The sequence below is a fragment of the Cnephaeus nilssonii genome, assembly GCF_951640355.1.
Source record: "Cnephaeus nilssonii genome assembly, chromosome: 12".
Taxonomy (NCBI): Eukaryota; Metazoa; Chordata; class Mammalia; order Chiroptera; family Vespertilionidae; genus Cnephaeus; species Cnephaeus nilssonii.
Genome location: NC_137083.1, coordinates 19,637,652 through 19,658,708, shown reverse-complemented (window position 1 = coordinate 19,658,708; position 21,057 = coordinate 19,637,652). Strand labels below are relative to the sequence as shown.

Here is a 21,057-nt window from a genome sequence, read left to right as displayed (position 1 = left end):
AGTTAAAATAAGAACCCAGCTCACCCTGGAAGCCTCGAAAGGAAGTTAATAACACGTGTACTAAAAGCTTTGTGAGGAATCAAGCCATTTATTTTTAGGAATGAACCTGATTCCAGTACATTCTGAGGACCACGTCTCCTATCAGACACATGCTTCATAGGGAGCTACAAGTTAGTGGTGCCTGTGCCTGAAAAAGGGCCACATGCTAACTGACTAGTTCAAGGAAGGTCTGCATGGAGGTCTTGCAAACTCAGAGACCTAAAGGAACCACAAAGGGTGGCCTGAAATTAAAACTTTTTTAACTGAAAGCAGTTATGGTGGGTAGTCATGTCATAAGTCGGTATCTTCCTTGACAAAGGTCAATCTTTACCTTAACTAAGCCTGTCTATTGTCTTTTGCATCTATGATAACATGCCTTGGGAATGTCAGGGTAACTCCCCTTTTTCAGACCTCACAGGGCACAACCAATACACCAGGGCAGAGACCATAAATTATCTTTGTTTTTATCATGTTCATTGTTGACCTAACTATCCTATTCCCATCTATGTAAAAGATGTACTGTCTATCATTTGACTTTTCATCCAATCCCAGAGGTCTCCTCCACCTCCACCCCTGCTTTGCTTTCTCCCACCACAACTAGTCTGTCACCTGTGGATTTCACATAACCCACTTGCATCATCTCTTTTGATTGCAATGTATAAAATAAGGTGTAAAACTGCCACTCTCCAAGCATTATCTCAGAGATTTCACTTCCTGGCAATTGTGGACAGTTTGGCTCACACTCACAAAAATGCTTCACAGGTTCGAATGTTTCTGACGTTGACATGTCACTCTTAGGAGCAGCTGACCTACCATAAAGAGAAGGTGACTCAAGAAGCTTCTGGGAGAGTGTTAATAGGTAAGGGCAGCATGGTGACAACCTCTTGGGTAAAGGAACACAGTCTATAACGGGTGGGAAAGAGTGAGAAGAGAGACCAGGCTCCTTCGCAGCGGGTTCGGAAAAGAGAGCCAAAGGGCTGACCTGAGGAGCCCAATGAGCCATGGAGAGAACGCAGGGGGCAGCCCCGAGTGAGGCGCGGTGCCCAGGCTGGAGGGGGCTATTTGGGGAAAGGATCTGTTCCCAGAGAAAAGTTGCCATTTATAACTGAGGGACTGTCATTTGTTGGCTCGAGCCCTCCAAGAAATCCTCCTTAGAAACATACGGCTCCAGAGATTTTCCTGGGATTGGCCAGCTGGTGCTGTCCTCAGAACACCATGGGGGGCAGTGGGAAAAGACCCTGAGCTTCCCTCTGGTAGTTCCGGACCGGCTGTTCTCAGTCTCAGGTATTTGACTTCAAGTAGAGAAACTCAAATGGATTTGGCTAAAGCATTTCAAGTTAGGTCACCTGAAAACAGGCACACTGCTTGTTCACCAGCCACCTTCCATAGAAATAGCTTTTCCGCACCAAGAGCCAGCTCTACAGCCCAGCATTCTGACACTCTGAAGAGTGAGAGCCTCAGGTATTTAGAACTCTGGGAAGTCATCAGAAGTGGACAAAACACACTGGCTTCTTCTTTTGTTCACTCTTTTCCCCTCTTAGCCCTGCACAATGTGCATCTGTTTAATGGCCCACCCTGCGATGGGATTTCTTTCATCTGTATTTACGAAACTGTTTACACAGATGCACATACCATTGCGCGCTGACGAGGTCTCAAGTCTATCGGGTGAGAAGGCAAAGATCACTGGGAGCATTTAGTAACTAAAGCAAGGGAGGACTTCGTGATGGAAACAAAGGTAGACATGAGGCAGCTTAGTTTCACATTGGAAAGAATGCTTTCATCTTAGCCCTTCACACCAACAGAGTTGGACTGAATGTGAGACTGAGTTGGTGTAAATAACCTGGAAAAAGCAGAGCTGAGTATTCCCTTCTTTCCAGCGAGGTGCACATCTGCAGATAGAGAGGATGACTTTGGCTGAGCTCTTTTCCTAATAGTGTCAGAGCCAGTTTGTCCTGGCTTATTATTAAGTTTTCAGAAATTCTGTAAGTCAATTGTTAAAGACAGCCATTATGAAGTAAATTATGTAAATTTATATATATTTTTTAAAATTACATTGCAAACAGAGGCTATTAATATTCAAACCTCATCACTCCCTAATTAATAGTGGTACTATTAAGTTTGTCCTTGAGGTTATGACTGCAGCATCTATATGGTAGAAATACTATAAAATGGAGTGATACTGCACCTCTCTTTCCAATTCTACATTCAAGGTTGTCACATTGATAGCTTGCAGTCAGCCATGGGGGAATATTTATATCAAACGCCTACAGATCAGGTCTTTTGGGTTTTCTCCCATAGAGCCTGTTGTTCAATATTTACCAGCATATCACTGGTTCTATACAAGTACAAGGTAGAAGGGGAAGGAAAAATGAGGTACATAATCAACCTGTGTTTTAAGCTGTATTAAGACCTCTAAAAGTATCCTGACATTTTATTCAAATGTAAATTTACTCATCTCTAGGAATCAGGAATAATCTACCACAGGATTCTTCCTAGTTCCATGTTCTGGTCCTTGCTTTGCTCCTTTCTAAGTAAGAATAACTTGACCTCTATCTCTTTAACTTTATATTCTCAGTGTCCAGGGTTGTATGTCTACTAGCATTAAATATTCACAACATGGAAAGTATGGAAAATGGTTTTAATCAAATAAGTTCTGCTCTGCAAAACTGTGTACATTTACGCTATTCAAACTAAGGTAAAGAACCTAATTCCATAAGCCACCTACTAAAATTAGTCTCCTAACTTTATAGAACAAGTACACACATATGCTCATAAAAAGAATGCCATGATCTGATTTAAAGTGTGAGCGAAGCAATTTAATTCAGGCAAAGCAAAGGGGAGGTGTTCAAATGTCAGTACATAGATTAATTTTCCATTTTAGCAACAAATTTAAATGTTTATAAAAGGATTCTTTATAAGTGACCTTCTTCACCAATTATTTATAACTATAGAGAGAGAGGGCAAGCTCTCCCTAAAAATATTTTGCCCAGATGCGCAAAATTAATATGTTCACCCTCAATCTACTATAGGTCTTAGGAATTGGTAACAGCTCTTCCACGAATACTAAAAACAATTTTTGACAAAAACAGTATTTGCAACATACCTGTGATCCATGGGGTATCTGCTGTCTTGCATGGACTGTGATGGAGGGAGGTGAGCTGGGAAGGCGTGGTCAGGTTTTGGAGTGTGAGTTGAGTTTGGAGATGCATGATGTAGTGGGGACACTGGAGTGCTGGATGGCGTTGGGGGGTTGGAGGGCCTCATTCCCACTTGTGGCTTCTGATCATAGGCACTACCCGAGGCATAAGGAAAAAAAAAAGAGGATATTTGTTTCTTTGGAGAAATGTAAAAAAAAAATTCTAACCTAAGGAAACAACAAAACATTTTAGGCTTAAGTCATAAAGAAGTTAGAATTTCATGTCTTTTGGTGTTTGTAATTCTAGAACATGTAATCTTCAAAACTGGCACACACTTTAACAGAAAACAGAATAAGTGATAAATTAGTAACAGCAAACATATACAATGTATATGTTTTTAACATATATGCAAACAACTTAGTATGAGGAAAAGCACTATCTATGAAAGCAGTGGCATAATTTCCATCTATTCTTGATATGTCTCCTGGAGTAAGTTTCATAGATCTTTTCTACTTCATTAAATTACCTTGATATTATAATTCTTCTATATTACATTAGATTTCAGAACAAGAACATCAGTTTAATAAGATGGAGATTATACCTGGCTTGACTTTATTTGTGGTAAAATTTTAAGAAGGCAATGCTTTGGCCTGATTTTCATTTTTTATATAAAATAAATGATGCTTGCTATTAACTTCCTCATATGGGATAATAAAGATTAATGGAGCAAATTAAAATCTCTCTGATATATTTAAACTTTCTTGGAGTATAAGAACAAAATGATGTTCTTAAGGATAACATCCTATTGTCATAATATAACTTCTAAACATTTGCAAAGGAATAAAATGAGTGAGCTTGTTTATGAATTTCAGTTGATTTTCCTATGTATGCCTTTCAAGGATGTGATCTAATTAACTTTTGTGATCTAAAAAATATTTTACTAAAAACAAATTTTACTTATATTTCCAAATTAAGGAGATATTTCCAGGTTAAAATACTGTATTTCCTTGTAACATAAAAAGAATTCATCAATACATATTTTTATTTTAAAACAAAAACATTTCTTTTTGCTTTGACTAATGTAATAATTTGTTCTGTTGCTCCATCTATACAAGAGAATGACATCCGAATGTAAGAATAGTTTATAGGAGTAAAGTAGTATATGCTGTTTAAGTCTGTTCTTGCCTTTAAGTACAGCTAATGGTACTCATTATGTTCAGTTCTACTTGTTTTCTTTACCAATTATTTCTAAATGAGAATCTACTTCTATAAAATGGTTCACCTAACTCTTTCCCAGGTAAAAAGAAAAAATGATATATCCTTTGTTCTAGGATATTACTTTTCCCCCCCATGAAATGTTATATTTACAGTTTGTATGTAGAAGGAAGTACCAGAATTTAATCCATAGATCCCTTTGGGAATTATTGGTTCCCAGGAAGAACCTCAAAATATTCAGGCAATTCCTCTACTGTTGATTTATGGATATTAGATATACCATATAAAGCAGTGGTTATTTCATACACACTTCTGATCAATGCTGAAATTCAATGACAATTTTGTATCTATTTGGCTCATTAATTAAACATTCTTCAATATGTTAGATAATTATTCTGTGAATACATAACACTCTTGAGAGAACAGAAACCCTAGAAACACTATAAAATGAAACTCGGATCAATATTGTTTTATCTAAACCGAGTATGCTTTAATAGTTAGCGTCCACAGGACATCTTTTTTATAACAGCTTTGTAGTTTTAATTGAACTAGCTCATAATTTCAGGCTCTGGTAACCCTCCTAGAAAAGCAGATATCAAAGACAAGTTTGAGTGTGCAAGAATGAACAGTAATAGAATATGTAAGCATTGGTCAGCTGCTGAGAGATTATACAAATCTAAGTTTCTTGAATCTTATATATCCTGGTATAGAGTATAAGTAGTAAACATATAAGAAAATATAAGATCTATTTAGATCATAATGTATTATGAACTTGAATTCACCTAACTTATAAAACTGCAAATATTTATAATCATTTTTTAAGTCTCCAGCCCAACTCCTTTTAAGAACCAAGTTTCCACTATAATTGAGAGTAATAATACTCAATACACAGAGCCAACTTCTTCCTTATGCAATTAGAGGCCAATATGAAAAGTAGCAGAATGCAATTTACTGTGAAGGGTTTTTAATGAACATGTATGTTATCAAATTTTCTAACAAATGAACAATGTACTTTTATTGCTCCACCCTTTATTATCATCAGAAGGAACAACTGGCTTTTTAATAGATAATAGCCTCTGCTAAGCCTTATAAAATTCTAACTTTATTACAATTGTCCATAAACACATCTTATAGATCATCTGCAAAGCCTGTCAGATAACTAATGTACTGCTGAGACATGCCAAATGTTTCCTTTTTTTTTCTACAAACTCTATCTAAAGTGCATAATGCATTCATTCTAATAAGAACTTTCAATAGCTGCTTAGGCCAAGTAAGACCCTCTTTTCCCACCCAGGATACATCACTGCGTAGGAAAAGCAACCAATAATGTGAGTGAAAATTATTGCTTTGAAATTATTCTAAAAGTGTGTGACTGGATGGTAAATGGCTTTTTGGAGTTCTTCTAAACACATTACCTAATTATATGCTGAAGATATGACTCATAAAAGTTGACTTGAGATTTTATATTAGATTCTGGACTTTTGGTTTTGCTAAGAACCACCATCCTATATACACCTGATTGCTTTACCTGACATTGTACAGGCACTTTTCTCCATAGCTGAATTTAAAGGGGTGTTCTTGACTGCAGGCAGAGCCGAGTTCTGAACACGGACTGTGGGGCTCTTTCTTGATTTTCAGTGGTAGGCCATGAAAAGCCACTAGAAAACAAAACAAAACAAAAATACCCACAAAAATGAAATGCAGTTAAGAATTAAGTGTATTAACCTGTTCTACTTCTCTTCGTTAAAATGTCACTAACATTACATATTAACTGCCATAGAAAAGAAAAATCACATTTCATTAATTTCACCGAAGAAGATTCTGGACAATCTCTGTATCCTGCTTTTCTGTTTATTGTCTAACAAAATTCATGCTTGAACTCTCCTTACTTTAAGGGAATCACTTGTAATTTGCTTAGCTGATATTAATTTAAAAAGCTCTACTTTCAGAAAGTATGTTTTGAAAACATTTCAGGAAGGTTTCCAAGGACTAAAACAGAAAAAAAAAAAAAGAAAGGAATTAACTGAAGACTGGAACATAAAAAAATACAAAAGAATTAACTGAAGACTGAAACATAATTTTAAGCATTATTGAGAGGAAAATATCTCAAATCCATCAATAGTAATGGTTTAATAGAATAGCAAATATGAGAAAGAAAATTTAGGTGCAGGTCCACTGGAAACCAGTGATAATTTGGGCAAAAATCTCCACATCTTTGAAGGCAATGCTCATTTGTAAAATAGAGATAAAGTACCTGCCTATCTACTTACCAGAATTCTGAGGATGAAATATGAAAAATGTGACAGTTATTTGTCATTTGTAATCCACCATAAAACAATTATTCTCTATCATATGTTTTCTCCTTCTTCATATGACAACATATGGTGATGCTTATATTCATTAATGTTTTATACAAATACAAAGATCACATAAAATATGAAGGCTAGAAGACATGTATATCTGAAGGAAATCATAGCTTTAAAAACAATTCTTAACACTACATATTTTTTATTCTTTTATATGAAATATTAAAGATCTATTAGAGATCCTGTCAGACAACTAAAGTTTTAGTATACATGGAAAATTGGTAAAAAGATAAAGAAAAATAGACATGAGAATGGAAAGGGCACTAGTAACTTGTTAGAGTTCTGGAAATATTTTAGATCTTGCTCTGCATGGTGCTTATTTGATAATATACATCTGCAAAATTACAATAAATGCATATCTCAACAAAAAGCTTAAAAATGTGAGGGGCATCAAGCAATGCTATACAAATGAAGCTATTTCAATGCATCTGGCTTCCTGTTTCAGCAGACATCTGAGAATATGCTTCAACTGCATAGGAGAAATAATTCCTGATGAGGAAGGGGAGGAATGATGAGTTTGGGGCACCATCAGGAGTGGCTGCTAGCCTGACAGTAGCCTCCTATCAAAATGCCCAATAGTATCAAACTAGAAGCATCCTGGTGGTGATCATCCCACTGTCTGTCTTGAGCTCTAGGGCTTTCAGATGCTTTCAGGCACCTCCTGAATGGACTTTAGAAGAAAGGATATAAGGATCCCCCTCCCCCCTACCCTCCGCCTCAAGTGTTATCAGAGGCAAGTTGATACATAAACTCAGAATCCCAAATCTGGCCAACAATCTAATTACCCAGGTAACTTTAAAAAAAAAGAAAACAACGCAAAACAAAGATTTCCAGACTCCATATTATAAAATTCATATACTGAAGTCCTAACCCTAGTACTTCACCTGGGCCCTTATTCGGTAGATAAATGAAGGTGAGGCCATCAGGGTGGGATCTAATCCAATATGATTCATGTCCTTACAAAAAGGGGGAAATAGAGTACAGACACTCACAGGAGAACACCATGTGAAGATGAAGACAGAGATCAGATCCAATGCCAAAAGATTGCCGGCAAACCACCACAAGCTGGGAGAAAGGTACAGAATAGACTCTCTCACAGCACCCAGAACCCTGCCCACACCTTCACCTCAGACTTCTAGCCTCTGGAACTCTGAAACAATACATGTGTGTTAAGCCACCCAGTTTATGGAAGCTTGTTATGGCAGCCCTCGCAAATGAATATACCATTCCCAGAAGTTCTGATTCTCCAAGGCTGGGATATATATCAGGCTTCCGTATGTGACAAAATTTCTAGGTGATTGTCATAAGTGGATTAATTTCAAATCCGCTGTGGTACTTGGCACCACCTGGATCCAGTGTGAGCTGCATTGAAATGGGTCCAGTACTTGAAAAGACTTAAACAAAAACGAAAACAATGTCTTCCTTTTCCTTAGATGCCAACACTCAAGAATTCTCACAGGTCCTCTACTTCCGGAACGTGAGGGTTTCCCTACCCTCTGGATAACACATTCAACGTGTGTGGGCCTCTTAATCATTATGGGCTCTTGGAACTGTGATTCTATTTTTCTAATCAGAAGCCAAAAAAGTAATCCAATGAATTTGAGTTGGCTAGGATTTTTTTTTTTTAATTGCTGCATGTGAGGAAAACAAAGAGAAGCCACCCTAAAGAACTTCAACATTTTACACAAGGACCACGCACTACTTCACTGTCCTCATGTTCACTTTCCTGCCTCCTGGAGATTCTATGTCGCAAACGTGACTTATTTCTTCTCAAATAAGGGTAGGATAGAGACTCCCACGAGAGAGGGCTGGGCTGAGTCCGTGTTGGGTATTTCATCACGGGCCTGAGAGCCGGAGCGTCTGCTAACAGGCAGTTTTCCAGCTCACTGGCACGGGCACAAGGCAAAGCAGCACATTCATTTTGTGCAATTTGCTTTACCTTCCCACATGGAGTTGGTGCATGTAAAAGGCTGTTAAGTACTAAATTATTCCTTATCAAATCACCATCATCTGGAGTCATGATCAACACTAATTAAATTAACTTGCGCTGAACACGGCTCCAGCCTGCTGCCGAGGCTGCTAGACATTTCATTCCGCTTACTGTACCGTCCGTGCTGGGTCTGGAACACAGAGCTCCCGGCATCTGCATTGTGGGTAGTCTTAATTAAAGTGAACCTTTCCTTCTTCAAGTGCATCACATCAACCGAGTTAACTCCTTCATGTCATGTACAAAGAAGGGACGGCTCAAAAGGATGTTCCATTATGTCTGGGTCCCTGACTTCAGACTGTTCCGATCATTAACCTAGGAAGTCTGCAGTCTTCCTCAGGCACCCATCAAACATGTTTCCAAGCAAACTGGAATGACCCCCAACTCCTCTGGCCGGGGAGATCTTGACGAGAAAGAAGCAGAAAGAACGCTGGAGAGCCGCCTCCTGCATTTCCCTTGGATGGCTGCTTGACCTTTAAAACCACATCTTAAGGCTGACTGGTGATGACTGTGTTCTTCTAATGGTTAAACCTAAGAGCTCCAACATACCAGAGCTTTTAAAAATGCACTTCCAAAATAGACTTAACCACTTCTTAATTCAAAACGTTTACTTGGGGTTAGGGTATTCATCGCAAACTATTTGTTAAATCAGTAACTGTTTTGGTTTTAGATTTATGAGCTATGAGGCATCGTCTTGCTCCCATTTATTTCCGCTGATATTTTGGAACGGAGGCACAATCCTGTCCTCATCCCACTGGAGCAGAGACACGCCCTGTCCTCTCCAAGCACAACAATGCTGGTATAGGACCACATCTTTGGCTGAGGGTAGACATGTATTAAATCACATGTAAACACCTAAAAAGACAGATGAAGATCATGTCTTTTTAAATTTGCACAGAGCAAAATAATTTCCTAAACAAAGGTGGCACAAGAGCATTTTTTCGTACCATTAGAATGAAAACAGACCATGTTTGTTATCACTGACTGGTTCATGTTTAGCCCAAAGACTAAACGATGAAATCTATGAATCAAATTTTGGTTTATATTTCTTACTGATTTTTTTTTTTTTTTTTTTTTTTTTTTAGAGAGAGAAGAAGGGAGAGGGACAGAGAGATAGAAACATCGATGATAGAGAAACATTATTTATTGGCTGCCTCCTACATGCTCCCCTACTGGGAATTGAACCTGCAACCTGGGAATGTGCTCTAACCTGGAATCAAACCCATGACCTCTTGGTTCCTGGGTCTATGCTCAACCACTAAGCCACACCGGCTCGGCTTGGTTTACCTGTCTATAGTGAAGATGATGATGTCTTGTAAATTTAAGAAAGATAATACGTCTAACTATGGGTGTTGACTTAATGAATTGTGGTTGAGTTTGGAATGGTGATAGGAAGCAGTGGCTATGAAGCTTTAAAAAGAAAAAAAAATCTCAAATTTACATAGTATTATAACATTTTCAATAATCTTTACCTATTGTATTTTATTCTCATCATTTAAAACAAGAAGGATATTTATTTTCATCTCCCCATTTTGCAAATATCGTGAAAGCATTAAGAAACTAAGCTTCATGTCAAACCAAAGACCTAGAACTTACAATAGGTTAAGAATTAAGAGCTCTGAGCTTTTGGCTGCAATTCTTGAACCCTTACCATATAATTCAAATAAACATCCTTATGATTTATTTCTCGCATGAACACCACTATAACATTAATCAGATGTTTCTTTATCCATCCTTTTCTTCATTAATACATGCATTTGCTATGGCCCAGATACTATGCCAGGTGCTAGAGGGGGTGGGGAGTGAATATGGAGCTAGAGAGAAAAGATGTAAAGATACAGTCTTACCATCAAGAGTTCACAGAAGTTCAGAGTTTTACTTAGCTTTTTTTTTATATAAAAAAAGAGGTTTTCTCTAATAAACAGAGAGGCAAGTCTTCTTTACGTTTGATTAGTTTGTATGTATGCAATGCATATTTCTGTACACACGGCCTTAATAATATATCCTTGGCACCTGTATCTAAATGAAAACAACTTCTCAGAGCATTTGTTCTTGCTTTTAGGCATTCTGCCTTCTTTCAATTTGTCACTGTGACCAAAGGCATTTACAAATTCACACCAGTCAGATTCCACTGACGGAAATTTGTGGCTCTCCAGCATCTACAGCTTCCCCTGGACTCTGTACCTAAATGTCACCAGTGACGGTCCCCTTCTAGATGGGGACAGGGAATGTAAATACAATGATAAGTTGTCTTGGGGCTGACCTTTCCCTCTGCTTTCAACTCATCATAAAATTGAAATAGAGTAGCAATTTCTGTGAGTATAAAACAATTATCCAGGGATGAGAAACATACCACATTTTTAATTGCTTCTCTAAACAGAACCAGGTCTCTGAATCAAATCAGTAGGTTTTGCTTGTTTGTTTTTTAAAGCAAATCTAGCTAGAAATACAGAACCTTGCTGGCAGTCTCCTGATTTTGATGTTGAGATGTCTGGTCTGCTTAAAAATTCTGTTTTAGAATAGTCTACTGTACAATGTTCTAGAACGGAGGTTGGCAAACCCGGCCAAATCCGGCTTCCCACCTCTCTTGGTAAATGAAGTTTTATTGGAACACTGCCCAACCATTTGTTTAAGGATAGTCTTGGGGCTCTTTGAGTATCAATGGAGTATATGTGACAGAAACTCTGTGACCAGCAATGTCTAAAATACTTATTATCTGACCCTTTGTAGAAGAAACTTTGCTGATCCTTGTAGGTTGTAGTCTAGGAAAAAGGAGGAAGAAAACACTGAAGTGGAGGAATGGTACAGTGACATCTGCTAATGACAGGGTACAGCTACATTCACTAACAAAGGACATTTAATTGTGCTTTATTAACTCTTTACTCTGACTCTCAAAAGCTAGTGTGTGGACTTGTGTAGCCAGCCAATTTACGACGATATACACAAAAAAACGATGATGAGAAACATACACAATATTGAGGCTCTAAAACATTACAAATGTATGTGCTTTGAGGAATTTCAAGGCATGTACTTAGAACATGGTTATGTATAATGTGGAGACTTTTTTACACTTGTCTACAAACTATAACTAAGAAAGTCAAAACAAATCATTCTGTGGACACTGAGGTGCTTATAAAAATTTTTTCACTTGGCTATAGCAGTGAATTTTTAAAAAAAATCTCTGTAAAAAGATTAAAAAAAAAGTAAATGGTATACATAAATCAGATTATTTAAGACCAGATACAAGCATGGCATGAAAAATGCATGCAGCCTTCTATGTAAATATATGTTGTTAGGAATACACTCTCTAGATGAAAGGCATTCACTTTAAGTTAATAACACTTCCATTTCAGGTGATAAATGGAGAGAAATGGCCTCAATTAGTACTACTCGGTTAGGTTCCAGAAGCAAAGGGGAAGGCTTGTTTACAAACAAGGACAAGAGTGTCACATCCTCTTCCAAGACACAAAAAAGCAGCAGGCACTGCTGCTGCATCTACCAGGGCCTCTCGCAGGTCCTTTTCCAGTACATTTACCTCTCCGAGCCTCCCCACCCCCACTGCACACACACCACTCACACATGCACACACCCAACATCCATTACTAAAGGGCCTAATCTCAGCCATCAGCAGAGTGCCTTTATGGGGCCATTAAACCATTTCTCTTGTTTACAGTGCCTGAAGAAAGATGTGAATTATGTCTGTGACAAAACAAGCGATAACATTTCTAAGCTGCTATCAAAATGCAAACTGAAACACATGGAAGGCCAGAGACCCTGATTCAAGTTTTCACGATTTCCCATTATTTGAAGCATCTGGAAATACATCCGCCTATCATATTTCCCAGACAAATTTAGACCCTGGCACCGCAAGTGGATATTTATTTATTTTTCTTAAATAATATTATGCAGGTAGGGTGTTTATAATATAATAATGTTTTTAAAGGACTGTTATCAGTTGGGGTAAGTACCATGCCTCGGTTGCCCTTTGATGTTATGCTGGCAACACATAATAGGCAGTAATCGTAAGGGAGACTCACCCCTTGTAGTGAACCTCTGCCTTTTGTGTTGAAGAGGGCATTAGAAATGAACAAGTTTTAGGGGCTGAGTTAGGTACTCAGAAACCTTTGTACTAAAGGAATCAAAAGTGAAAGTCTGAAGGCTACAAAGATAGAAAGGAAAAGCTACTTTTATAAGAAGGGAGTCAACCCACCCCTGTACCTTGCTCCCGAAAGTAAACACTCGGCATCTGTAAGGAACTTCCTGGGCAGTTTGGAAACCAAAACTGAGTGTTGGAGAAATCATGCATTTCTCAGAAGAGGATACCGATTTTTTTTTTCTAATGCCAAATTCCTATCAGTAATAGCAGCTGCACACTCCATGTGGGGACTCCAGAACAGCCTTGCCAGGGGCGTGCCTGAATGAAGGGTGGGGGGGAGAGCGGGGTGTAGCTTGAAAAAGTCCCAAAGGTGAGCCCACCCGGCTGCTCAGCCCCATTCAGGATCAGATGTCCACGGGCCGGGACGCCAGTGCGGAGGACACACTGAAATCAGAAGCCAGGACTCCTTACAGTCCACAGAGTCAAGCCTTCTGATTACGTCACAGCCCCACAAGACAGTTATTTCTTCAAAGTACACTGAATAATTCAACTTTCCACTGCAAAGTCCCACGATGCCCCCTTCATAGGACAGAATGGACCACAGACAGAGGTTAGGCCTTTCTTCTCTTTAAAAATAGTGGCGATAACCACAGTTTGCCAATGTCTCTGATTGGTTCACCGTGTGGTTTGAAATTATTGGTTCAAATAATTGTAATGAGTTATGATGATTTAAAAATCAGCTCTGAAACACTTTTCTGGTTTTAAAAATCGAAACTTCTGGTTTCTCTAGAAAAACGCAGCAGCACTGAGTCCATTTCCCAGACTGAAAACGCAAGGCAGCAGCGGGCTGAGCCCAGTCCATGATCAGCTACCCCTTTGGGCCGGGTCTGTGTTTTCCTGTTGCCATCGAACCCTGTGCAATAAAAGGTGATCCAGGGACCACCACGCCCAGTTCGTGCCTCATCATCGCCTGCAATAAATTCACTTCTCTCATGTATAGGCTTGGAATGAGTGTTTTCTACCCCTCATCTAACACAGCTAAGAAATCATCAGGAGTGTGCTTCCACATGTGCACATGCATGTTTGCAGCAGGGGGTATGTACACACACACACACACACACACACACACACACACACAATCTCTAGTCAGCAAAAATAAATGTTACCAAACTCCCATTACACTGTGGCTCAGATACTCGAGTACTCGTTCTTGGGCAACAAACAAGGCATACATAGTGGCAAAGCTGGCAGGCACTTAAATTGGCCTGGTTTCTAATCTTCCTACTGCCACTCACCAGCTCTAAGACTGGGCAAGCCACTCAACCTCTCTCTGTGCTTCAGTTTCATCTATAAACTGAGGCTGATAATAGCTCCTGCCTCCTGATTGGATTAAATGAGGCACTATTGTGTGGTATGTAGTAAGTGCTCAAAAATTTAGCTCTTGGTTACCACTCAAACCCAGAATCTTTAGGCTTTACAGCTAAAGAGAGCAGGTAGATCATCCAGAGAAGAAAGTAGACAAGAGCATGGTTACCGAATCTTGACTTTGGTACTTGTTAACTAAAGGACTTCTGGTAAACTAGGTCACTGCTGTGATTTAGTTTTTCCCATGTAATAGGAGGCTTATCACCCAGATCTTCCTCATGGGGTTTGTGTGAGAATTAAATAAGGTAATTCACATCAGAACTTAGAAGAGTGCCTGGCACATGGTAAGAACTCAGTAAATGTTAGTCATTACCATGATTCATCCAACCACGTCCTTTCACAAAAGGTAAACTGAGACTCAAGGAAGTAACGTGACTTATGATAGTAGCAGGACTTCCGGCCATCAGACTGTTAGTTCAATTCTGTGTTTATTTCATCTTGCTCCCAATTTATCTTTATGTCAACTACACATTAAGAGCAAAAATTTACCCTAGCCTGTTTGGCTCAGTGGATAAAGCATCGGCCTGCGGACTGAAAGGTCCCGGGTTCGACACTGGTCAAGGGCACATACATTGGTTGCAGACTCCTCCCCGGCCCAGGCCCTGGTCAGGGCTCGTGCAGGAGGCAACCAATCAATGTATTTCTCTCACATCAATATTCCTGTCTTTCCCTCTCTCTTACACTTGCTCTAAAAATCAATAGAAAAATATCCTTGGGTGGGAATTTAAAAGAAAATTACACAAGAAGAATCTGTAGGTAAACAGTGTTGTCTGGTAGAATGACCATTGGATTGGGAGTATATTAACCTTTACCTAGTTCCTACCCCAGCCCTAACCAGCTGTGTGACCATGGGCAAGCAGTGCAACCTCTCTGGGCTTCCATCCCTAATCTACAAAATGAAGGCATTAGACTAAGCAATCTTTCCTTGTAGCTCTAAAATGTAATGTCTGGATCTAAGTACCAGCCAACTTATGTCAGAAAAGAGAAAAATGGAAAGATCCGATATAAGAATTTAGAGGGCATAACATTCTGAGGCCATGCTGAGCTCTATGCCTCTCAATAACAGCTGAGGGCATTACTGCATCTTAGCAAACAGTGGTCGCTGAAATTTATAATAATGAGCTTTAATCATCATGAAAAAGCAAAATTGGGTATAAGCTACTGTATTCAAGAAGGGAGGGTACCTAATGCACATTAGAAAGGTGTACATGCAATATGGTTAACATTTAAAAACATTTGGTGCAATAAAAGGTGTTCCAGGGACCACCTACTTCCCAGCTGATGGCAGACAGGAATGTTATATCAACAAAACAAAAAAGCAGAATGAAAGAGAGTTATTTCCTAATTTTAAAAGCATCACACAAACCATTAATTGAAAAATACCGAAACCAAGTACAGAATGTGTTGATTCATTCCTCTCAATTTTAAAGCCCAATCCTCCTATCATAGGCGTCAGCATTTGTGGTACTAAACGATCCTCATCTTCACCGTCTAATTGCTAGGAGAAAGTGCTCTGGGAGGAAACTGGTTCTTCCATCTGGAAAAGGTTAAGAACTGGGAAAGAAAGGCCTAATGTATGAACAATCCAAATCTAATCAGTTTTGCATTTTGCATTGGCTTCAAATCAGATCTTCCTACCCCTACTGGTCCAGTAGATGGAAAGCAGCACGACACTATTTTTTTGGAAACGAATTCTGTACAGTGAGCCCAAACATACAGTACTTCATATCCAGCTGGCAGGAATGAACCCTGAACAAGCTGCAGCTATGTGGGAAACAGACCTAGGAAATTGAAATGGAGTTCTGAGTCAAGATGCCCACCCAAGCCTACACCTCTCAGAAACTGCTCTCCTTAATAAATTACCTAATTGTGACTTTTATGAATATGGAAAACACCTTCTCTGCAGAAGTCATTCCACTTCACTTTAATATAAATAGACTTTGTAGCTCTATAAAATGACAAAAATAAACATTACTTCTCTGCCTAGTGATTCTGTAATTTCTTTCAAATAATGGACAACACTCTTTGGAAAAGACTTCAAAGTAACTATTATTATTCCCAGCTGAGGAGGGCCTGGAAGATCCCATCACTAGCTGGTGTTTCTCAGTCTAACTCAAAGAAGTTCTGAGGAATGCTATGATGGGGGGAGGGGGCGCAGAATACCCAGACACCAAGGTGCTCAGTCCACACTACCGTGTCACCATGTAGACAGTCCTTTCCACAGTTAGAACATGCTGAAGGTGGGCTTTCCCTGCCTCCTCCAACTGTCTAGAACAAACCCCAGAGTTCTATCCTCTCGACACATCCGTATGGATCTCTAACAAATGGTTCAGAAAAATAAGTGGTAAAAATATTATCTGAAATCCCCTGACATAAAAAAAGAAGGCAGATAATAGACCACAGAGAAGAGTCAATGCAGACGGTAGCGTCTAAAGAGGTTTAAGTTATAAGTGGTAAAGGATAAATGTGACCTTTAATTTTCATTCTTTCTTGAATCTCAAACACAGGAGCTCCAACCTAAAGTTTTACATTAATTACTCTATAGGCCATAGTAAGATAAAAAGCAAAAAATGAAACCGAGGTAATATTTCATTGCCAAAGAAGAATGCCAATTCTGTCATCGCTTTGGAAAAAATAATTACCTAAAGGACCAGCAGTTCCTATGATGTATAAGTTTAGTCACCAAGAGCAAGTAGGCAAATAAATAAGATTTTATGAAATAAAGTATAACCATTTTCTCCAGTATTGTTTTTAAAGCAATGAGCTTTAAAATAAGTAATGTAGATATTTAAGTTTATTTATTCTTCTGACCTTCAGAATTAGAGCAGTATAATTTGAAATTTAGACTGCAGCTCAATGCATTAGCATGATTTTGAAGTCTTTAAGTAAGCCCAGAAATAAGAGAAATGATTGATATATGGCCTACAGAGTCAATACCACTTCCAGGACAACTAAAACTGCAAACCTACATACCACACTCACAAATCTAACAAAACCCTATATTGTTCCATTTCTTCAAATGTTTGTGCTTTACTTGTTTTAATATTTATCCCTAAATAGGATCATTCAGTGTTGATTTAGTGAATCTGTACTGCTTGAAAAATTCTATTTTCTTCAAATTAGTGAATCCTGACTTTTGATTCAACATGTCAACATACATTTTTTTCTAGCCTGTATATAAAAAGAGCCTATAATTTGCATGGTCTTAAATTGACCACTTTAGCACCAAAATGACACTTAGGATCAATAGGAAGCAACATCTGCATGGCTGAAGTGCACCTGTATACCATTCCAGGTCACTCTACTGAAGACACGATTGAGCCAATTCAGACATTATTAGCCTCTTGGCTCCTTGTTCAAAAAGATGCCATTGGTAGACAATCAAAGTTGAAAATATGTTCTTAATACCAGAGCTAGAAAAGTTTGCCCAAAAAAAGAAAGCCAGCTGGCTAGGCAAAAAAAATAAAATAAAATAAAATAGTGCCTTTCAGCAAATGCCAATAAAACTTTACATGCTGCCAAAATAACAAAGACAGAGTAATTACAAAGGAAACTTTGAAATTTTCCTGACAATAAACACCTTCTTAAAAAGAAATTATCCGTCACCTGGCCTCAATTGTTATAGCTGTTAAAACTAGGTAGGGTAAATCCTGCAGACACATTTTACTGAAACCAACTGCTAATCTGGCATAAAATTTTTATAATTTCTTCCCCAAAATAAATGTATAGATTTTTCTTTAAAAATGGCTTGTAATCTTTAATTTAATGTACTTTAGAGCAGTTTCCACGAGGAATCACTGCTCTAACAGAAAAACTTTTAGCCAGAGTATTTTGCTTGTCTTGAAAAATAGTCATCTAACTCTATTAGATTAAAAATCCCCTCAATGGAAAAGGGATATGCATGAGATATAAAAGTAAAACAAAACACTATGACTTGAGAGCCACATTCTTAATCCCAAAATAACCTTTGTAGAGAAAAAAAAAGTAATCATTATTATGTGGAAACATTTTTAAAAGTGCACTATTCTTCATACAGCAGACACTATTGATGTTGGCCAAAATGTCTTAGGAAAATCCATGAGACTTTCTTAAAAAGTAAGACTTATAGCTAAGTAGCAGTGTTTGCTTCCTAAACTGTTACAATACCACCAACACACTGCCAGATACAAGCCAACCGTTCTGTCATTTCTTAACAATAAACACTGACCAAGAAAACATTGATAGCACAAGAATATCAGAATGATGAAGTATAAAAAGTCTCTTCTGACACAAGCCCAGCCTTCACCAATAAAACAAGACGCAAACAAGCTGAACACTGACAAAGAAATCCAGCCAAGAAAGCCTTGGATAGGCTTAACCAAGGCCATGAAATAAACAGTCAAGAGATACCATGTCAGATACATTACATAAGGAACTGATTTTCCTGTGTGTGTTATAGGAAGCCAATATAAATGATCAGTGTGTACATATCACATTTCCATAGCTAAAAGACACAATCCCAAGGAAACTTCTTAGAACTAAGAGTTCTAGGATTTTATTAGCATGTTTAAAGTAATTTTATGATTTCTTAAACATACTCATGTTTAATAAATTATTTCCTTTATAAACTTAAAAAAAAAAAACGTGTAATCTGTTAGATGGAAATGTACTTGTTTCCTACAGGAACACATCTTCAATTTTTCATTGGCGTAACAGTGGGAGTTATGAATAGCAAATGAACCAAGTCAGATTGCAGTGTTTCATAAGGAGTTTAAGAGATTATTCTTGTCTACCGTCACAATCTTTTACAATGAGCAGCTATTGAGAAGGACTTTAATCATGGATATACAACCTGTTAAAATCTGACTTCTAGACACTGCAGCCAAAATTGTATTAAGACATTCAAATGGAGTTATAATTATATCTGACCTAGTTAATATGATGTAGGGATATATAATTGTCAGAATAGCTTAAAATAAAAAAAAATAAAGTATGATGCAATTATTCATTAGTTATATACACTTGTAAACTCAGAAATTTTCTCCATTTTCCTCCTATTTACAATATTCCAGAAGGGTTTCTTAAATGTGTAGAATATTATCCTTAAATTTTAATTACGCATTACAGTTTGGATGAAACAACCTAGCTGTTAGTTCAAAGGATGTCTGTTTCTTTTTTTTCCCCCTACTCCAGAGCCTTCCTACTGCACTGTCCCACAAGGGCATCCTTGAAACTACATTACAGGGGAAAGCTCCATAGTAAGATCCTTCTGCTCCTCCAGGAACCAGGCGGGCCCTGCCTGATGGGAACCAAGACACTCACCAGTTACTAAATTTGGCTCCATAACAATAGTGTCATGGCAACATTCCAAGGTATATTTTTTTACTTCAACTTGCTAACTGCAAATAAGGGGAAATTAGATTACCACATTAAACATAAAGTGTAGCGCCTAACTAGATAGCAGAGTGGTACAGGTGTTATTGGAAATAGAAAGTTGCAGCATGGAGGCAATAATATTTGAAGTTATAAATTTTTTTTTACACCTATCTTAGGCAGAGATTTGCATTTTGATGTTTGTGGTAACATCAAAATACAAATCAAATCATACTAACTCATCATAACTAACTAATAAAAGTGTTTAATAAATTCTTTTCTTCCCCTCCCCAGGCCTTCCCAGCACTATTGTCTTTCCATGGGCTATGCATTTATGCATGTAAGTCCATTGATTAATCTCTTCCTGCATGCCCCCACCTCCTTTCCTCTGAAATACGGCAGTCTGTTGCATGCTTCAATGTCTCTGGATCTTTTCTGTTCATCAGTTTATTTTGTTCATTAGATTCACAGATAAGTGAGATCATGTGACACATTTACTTCTATGTCAATCTAAAGTACATGTTTAAATTTAACCTCTTGAGACTCTTGGATGTTAACAGCATGTCCATATAAATGCACAGATATTACCATGGCTGTTATAAATTACAGATTATACAGGAATAATCATTTATCTATAACTCTGTGATCAAAGAGGATGATACACAATGATGGCAAACAGCACTGTTTCAAACCCCTGAATGGTTTACCAACACAACACATTGTAGGAAACGCAGCTGTAAAATGGATTTCATTTTTCTATTTCCGTTTTATTTCATAGTCTACAATATAATCTAATGCTTTAGAACACAGAGATCTGCCAATGCATTACCTGTAACTCCAGGTGTAAGGTGACTACTAGGTGTGTCAAATACTGTAGCTAGCTGATATACTCAGCAGCTTAGATTAGCACTTAAACAGACAACGAAGATTTATACAGTTCCAAGAAACTAGAAAAATATGAAGATAAAAGAGTACTTTGCTCTCCATGTGTGCAAATAGAAAAGATGAGCTTTATAGAAACACATGGATACCACCTGCAAAACAACCGCATGAGCACAAACATCATAGGCCTGGTGTGATGATCCTCCTTGCCCCTTTGAAGTTAATAGGAGCTTTGTAAATTGAGGGTGTGCATAGGGATAAACATTAAGTCAGATAAAGCTTGAGTCTCCTTCCCTTCCATTGCATGTGCAAGTTCTTAGCCAGCGTACATTTCTTTGAATTATCACATTAGATTCCACTGACATAATTATAATGTCTGATGTATATGCATCAATTAATATCTGTTTTAAATATGGCTTACCACAGTTTGCCTATTTGCTAAAATACATTTACAAAAAATATGCTATTCCCTTTTGTTTTTTCTCTCTACTCTCTCTTCTTCAATAACATGAGATCTAATTTTTCACACTGAGGAATTTCTAGGCTGGGGCATTTATT

The 21,057-nt window shown here is 38.0% G+C and overlaps 1 protein-coding gene across 3 annotated transcripts in view; it reads right to left on the bottom strand.

Annotated features, from left to right (window-relative positions):
- ETV1 (ETS variant transcription factor 1) overlaps positions 1 to 21,057 on the bottom strand; it is an 84,787-nt gene that overhangs the window by 35,151 nt on the left and 28,579 nt on the right. For all 3 annotated transcript variants that reach the window (XM_079786465.1, XM_079786466.1, XM_079786467.1), the window contains exons 6-7: positions 5,920 to 6,049; positions 3,143 to 3,331 (exon numbers count right to left, since the gene is read on the bottom strand). In XM_079786465.1, coding sequence (XP_079642591.1) covers positions 3,143 to 3,331; positions 5,920 to 6,049 — 319 coding nt within the window. The remainder of the gene's footprint in view (positions 1 to 3,142; positions 3,332 to 5,919; positions 6,050 to 21,057) is intronic.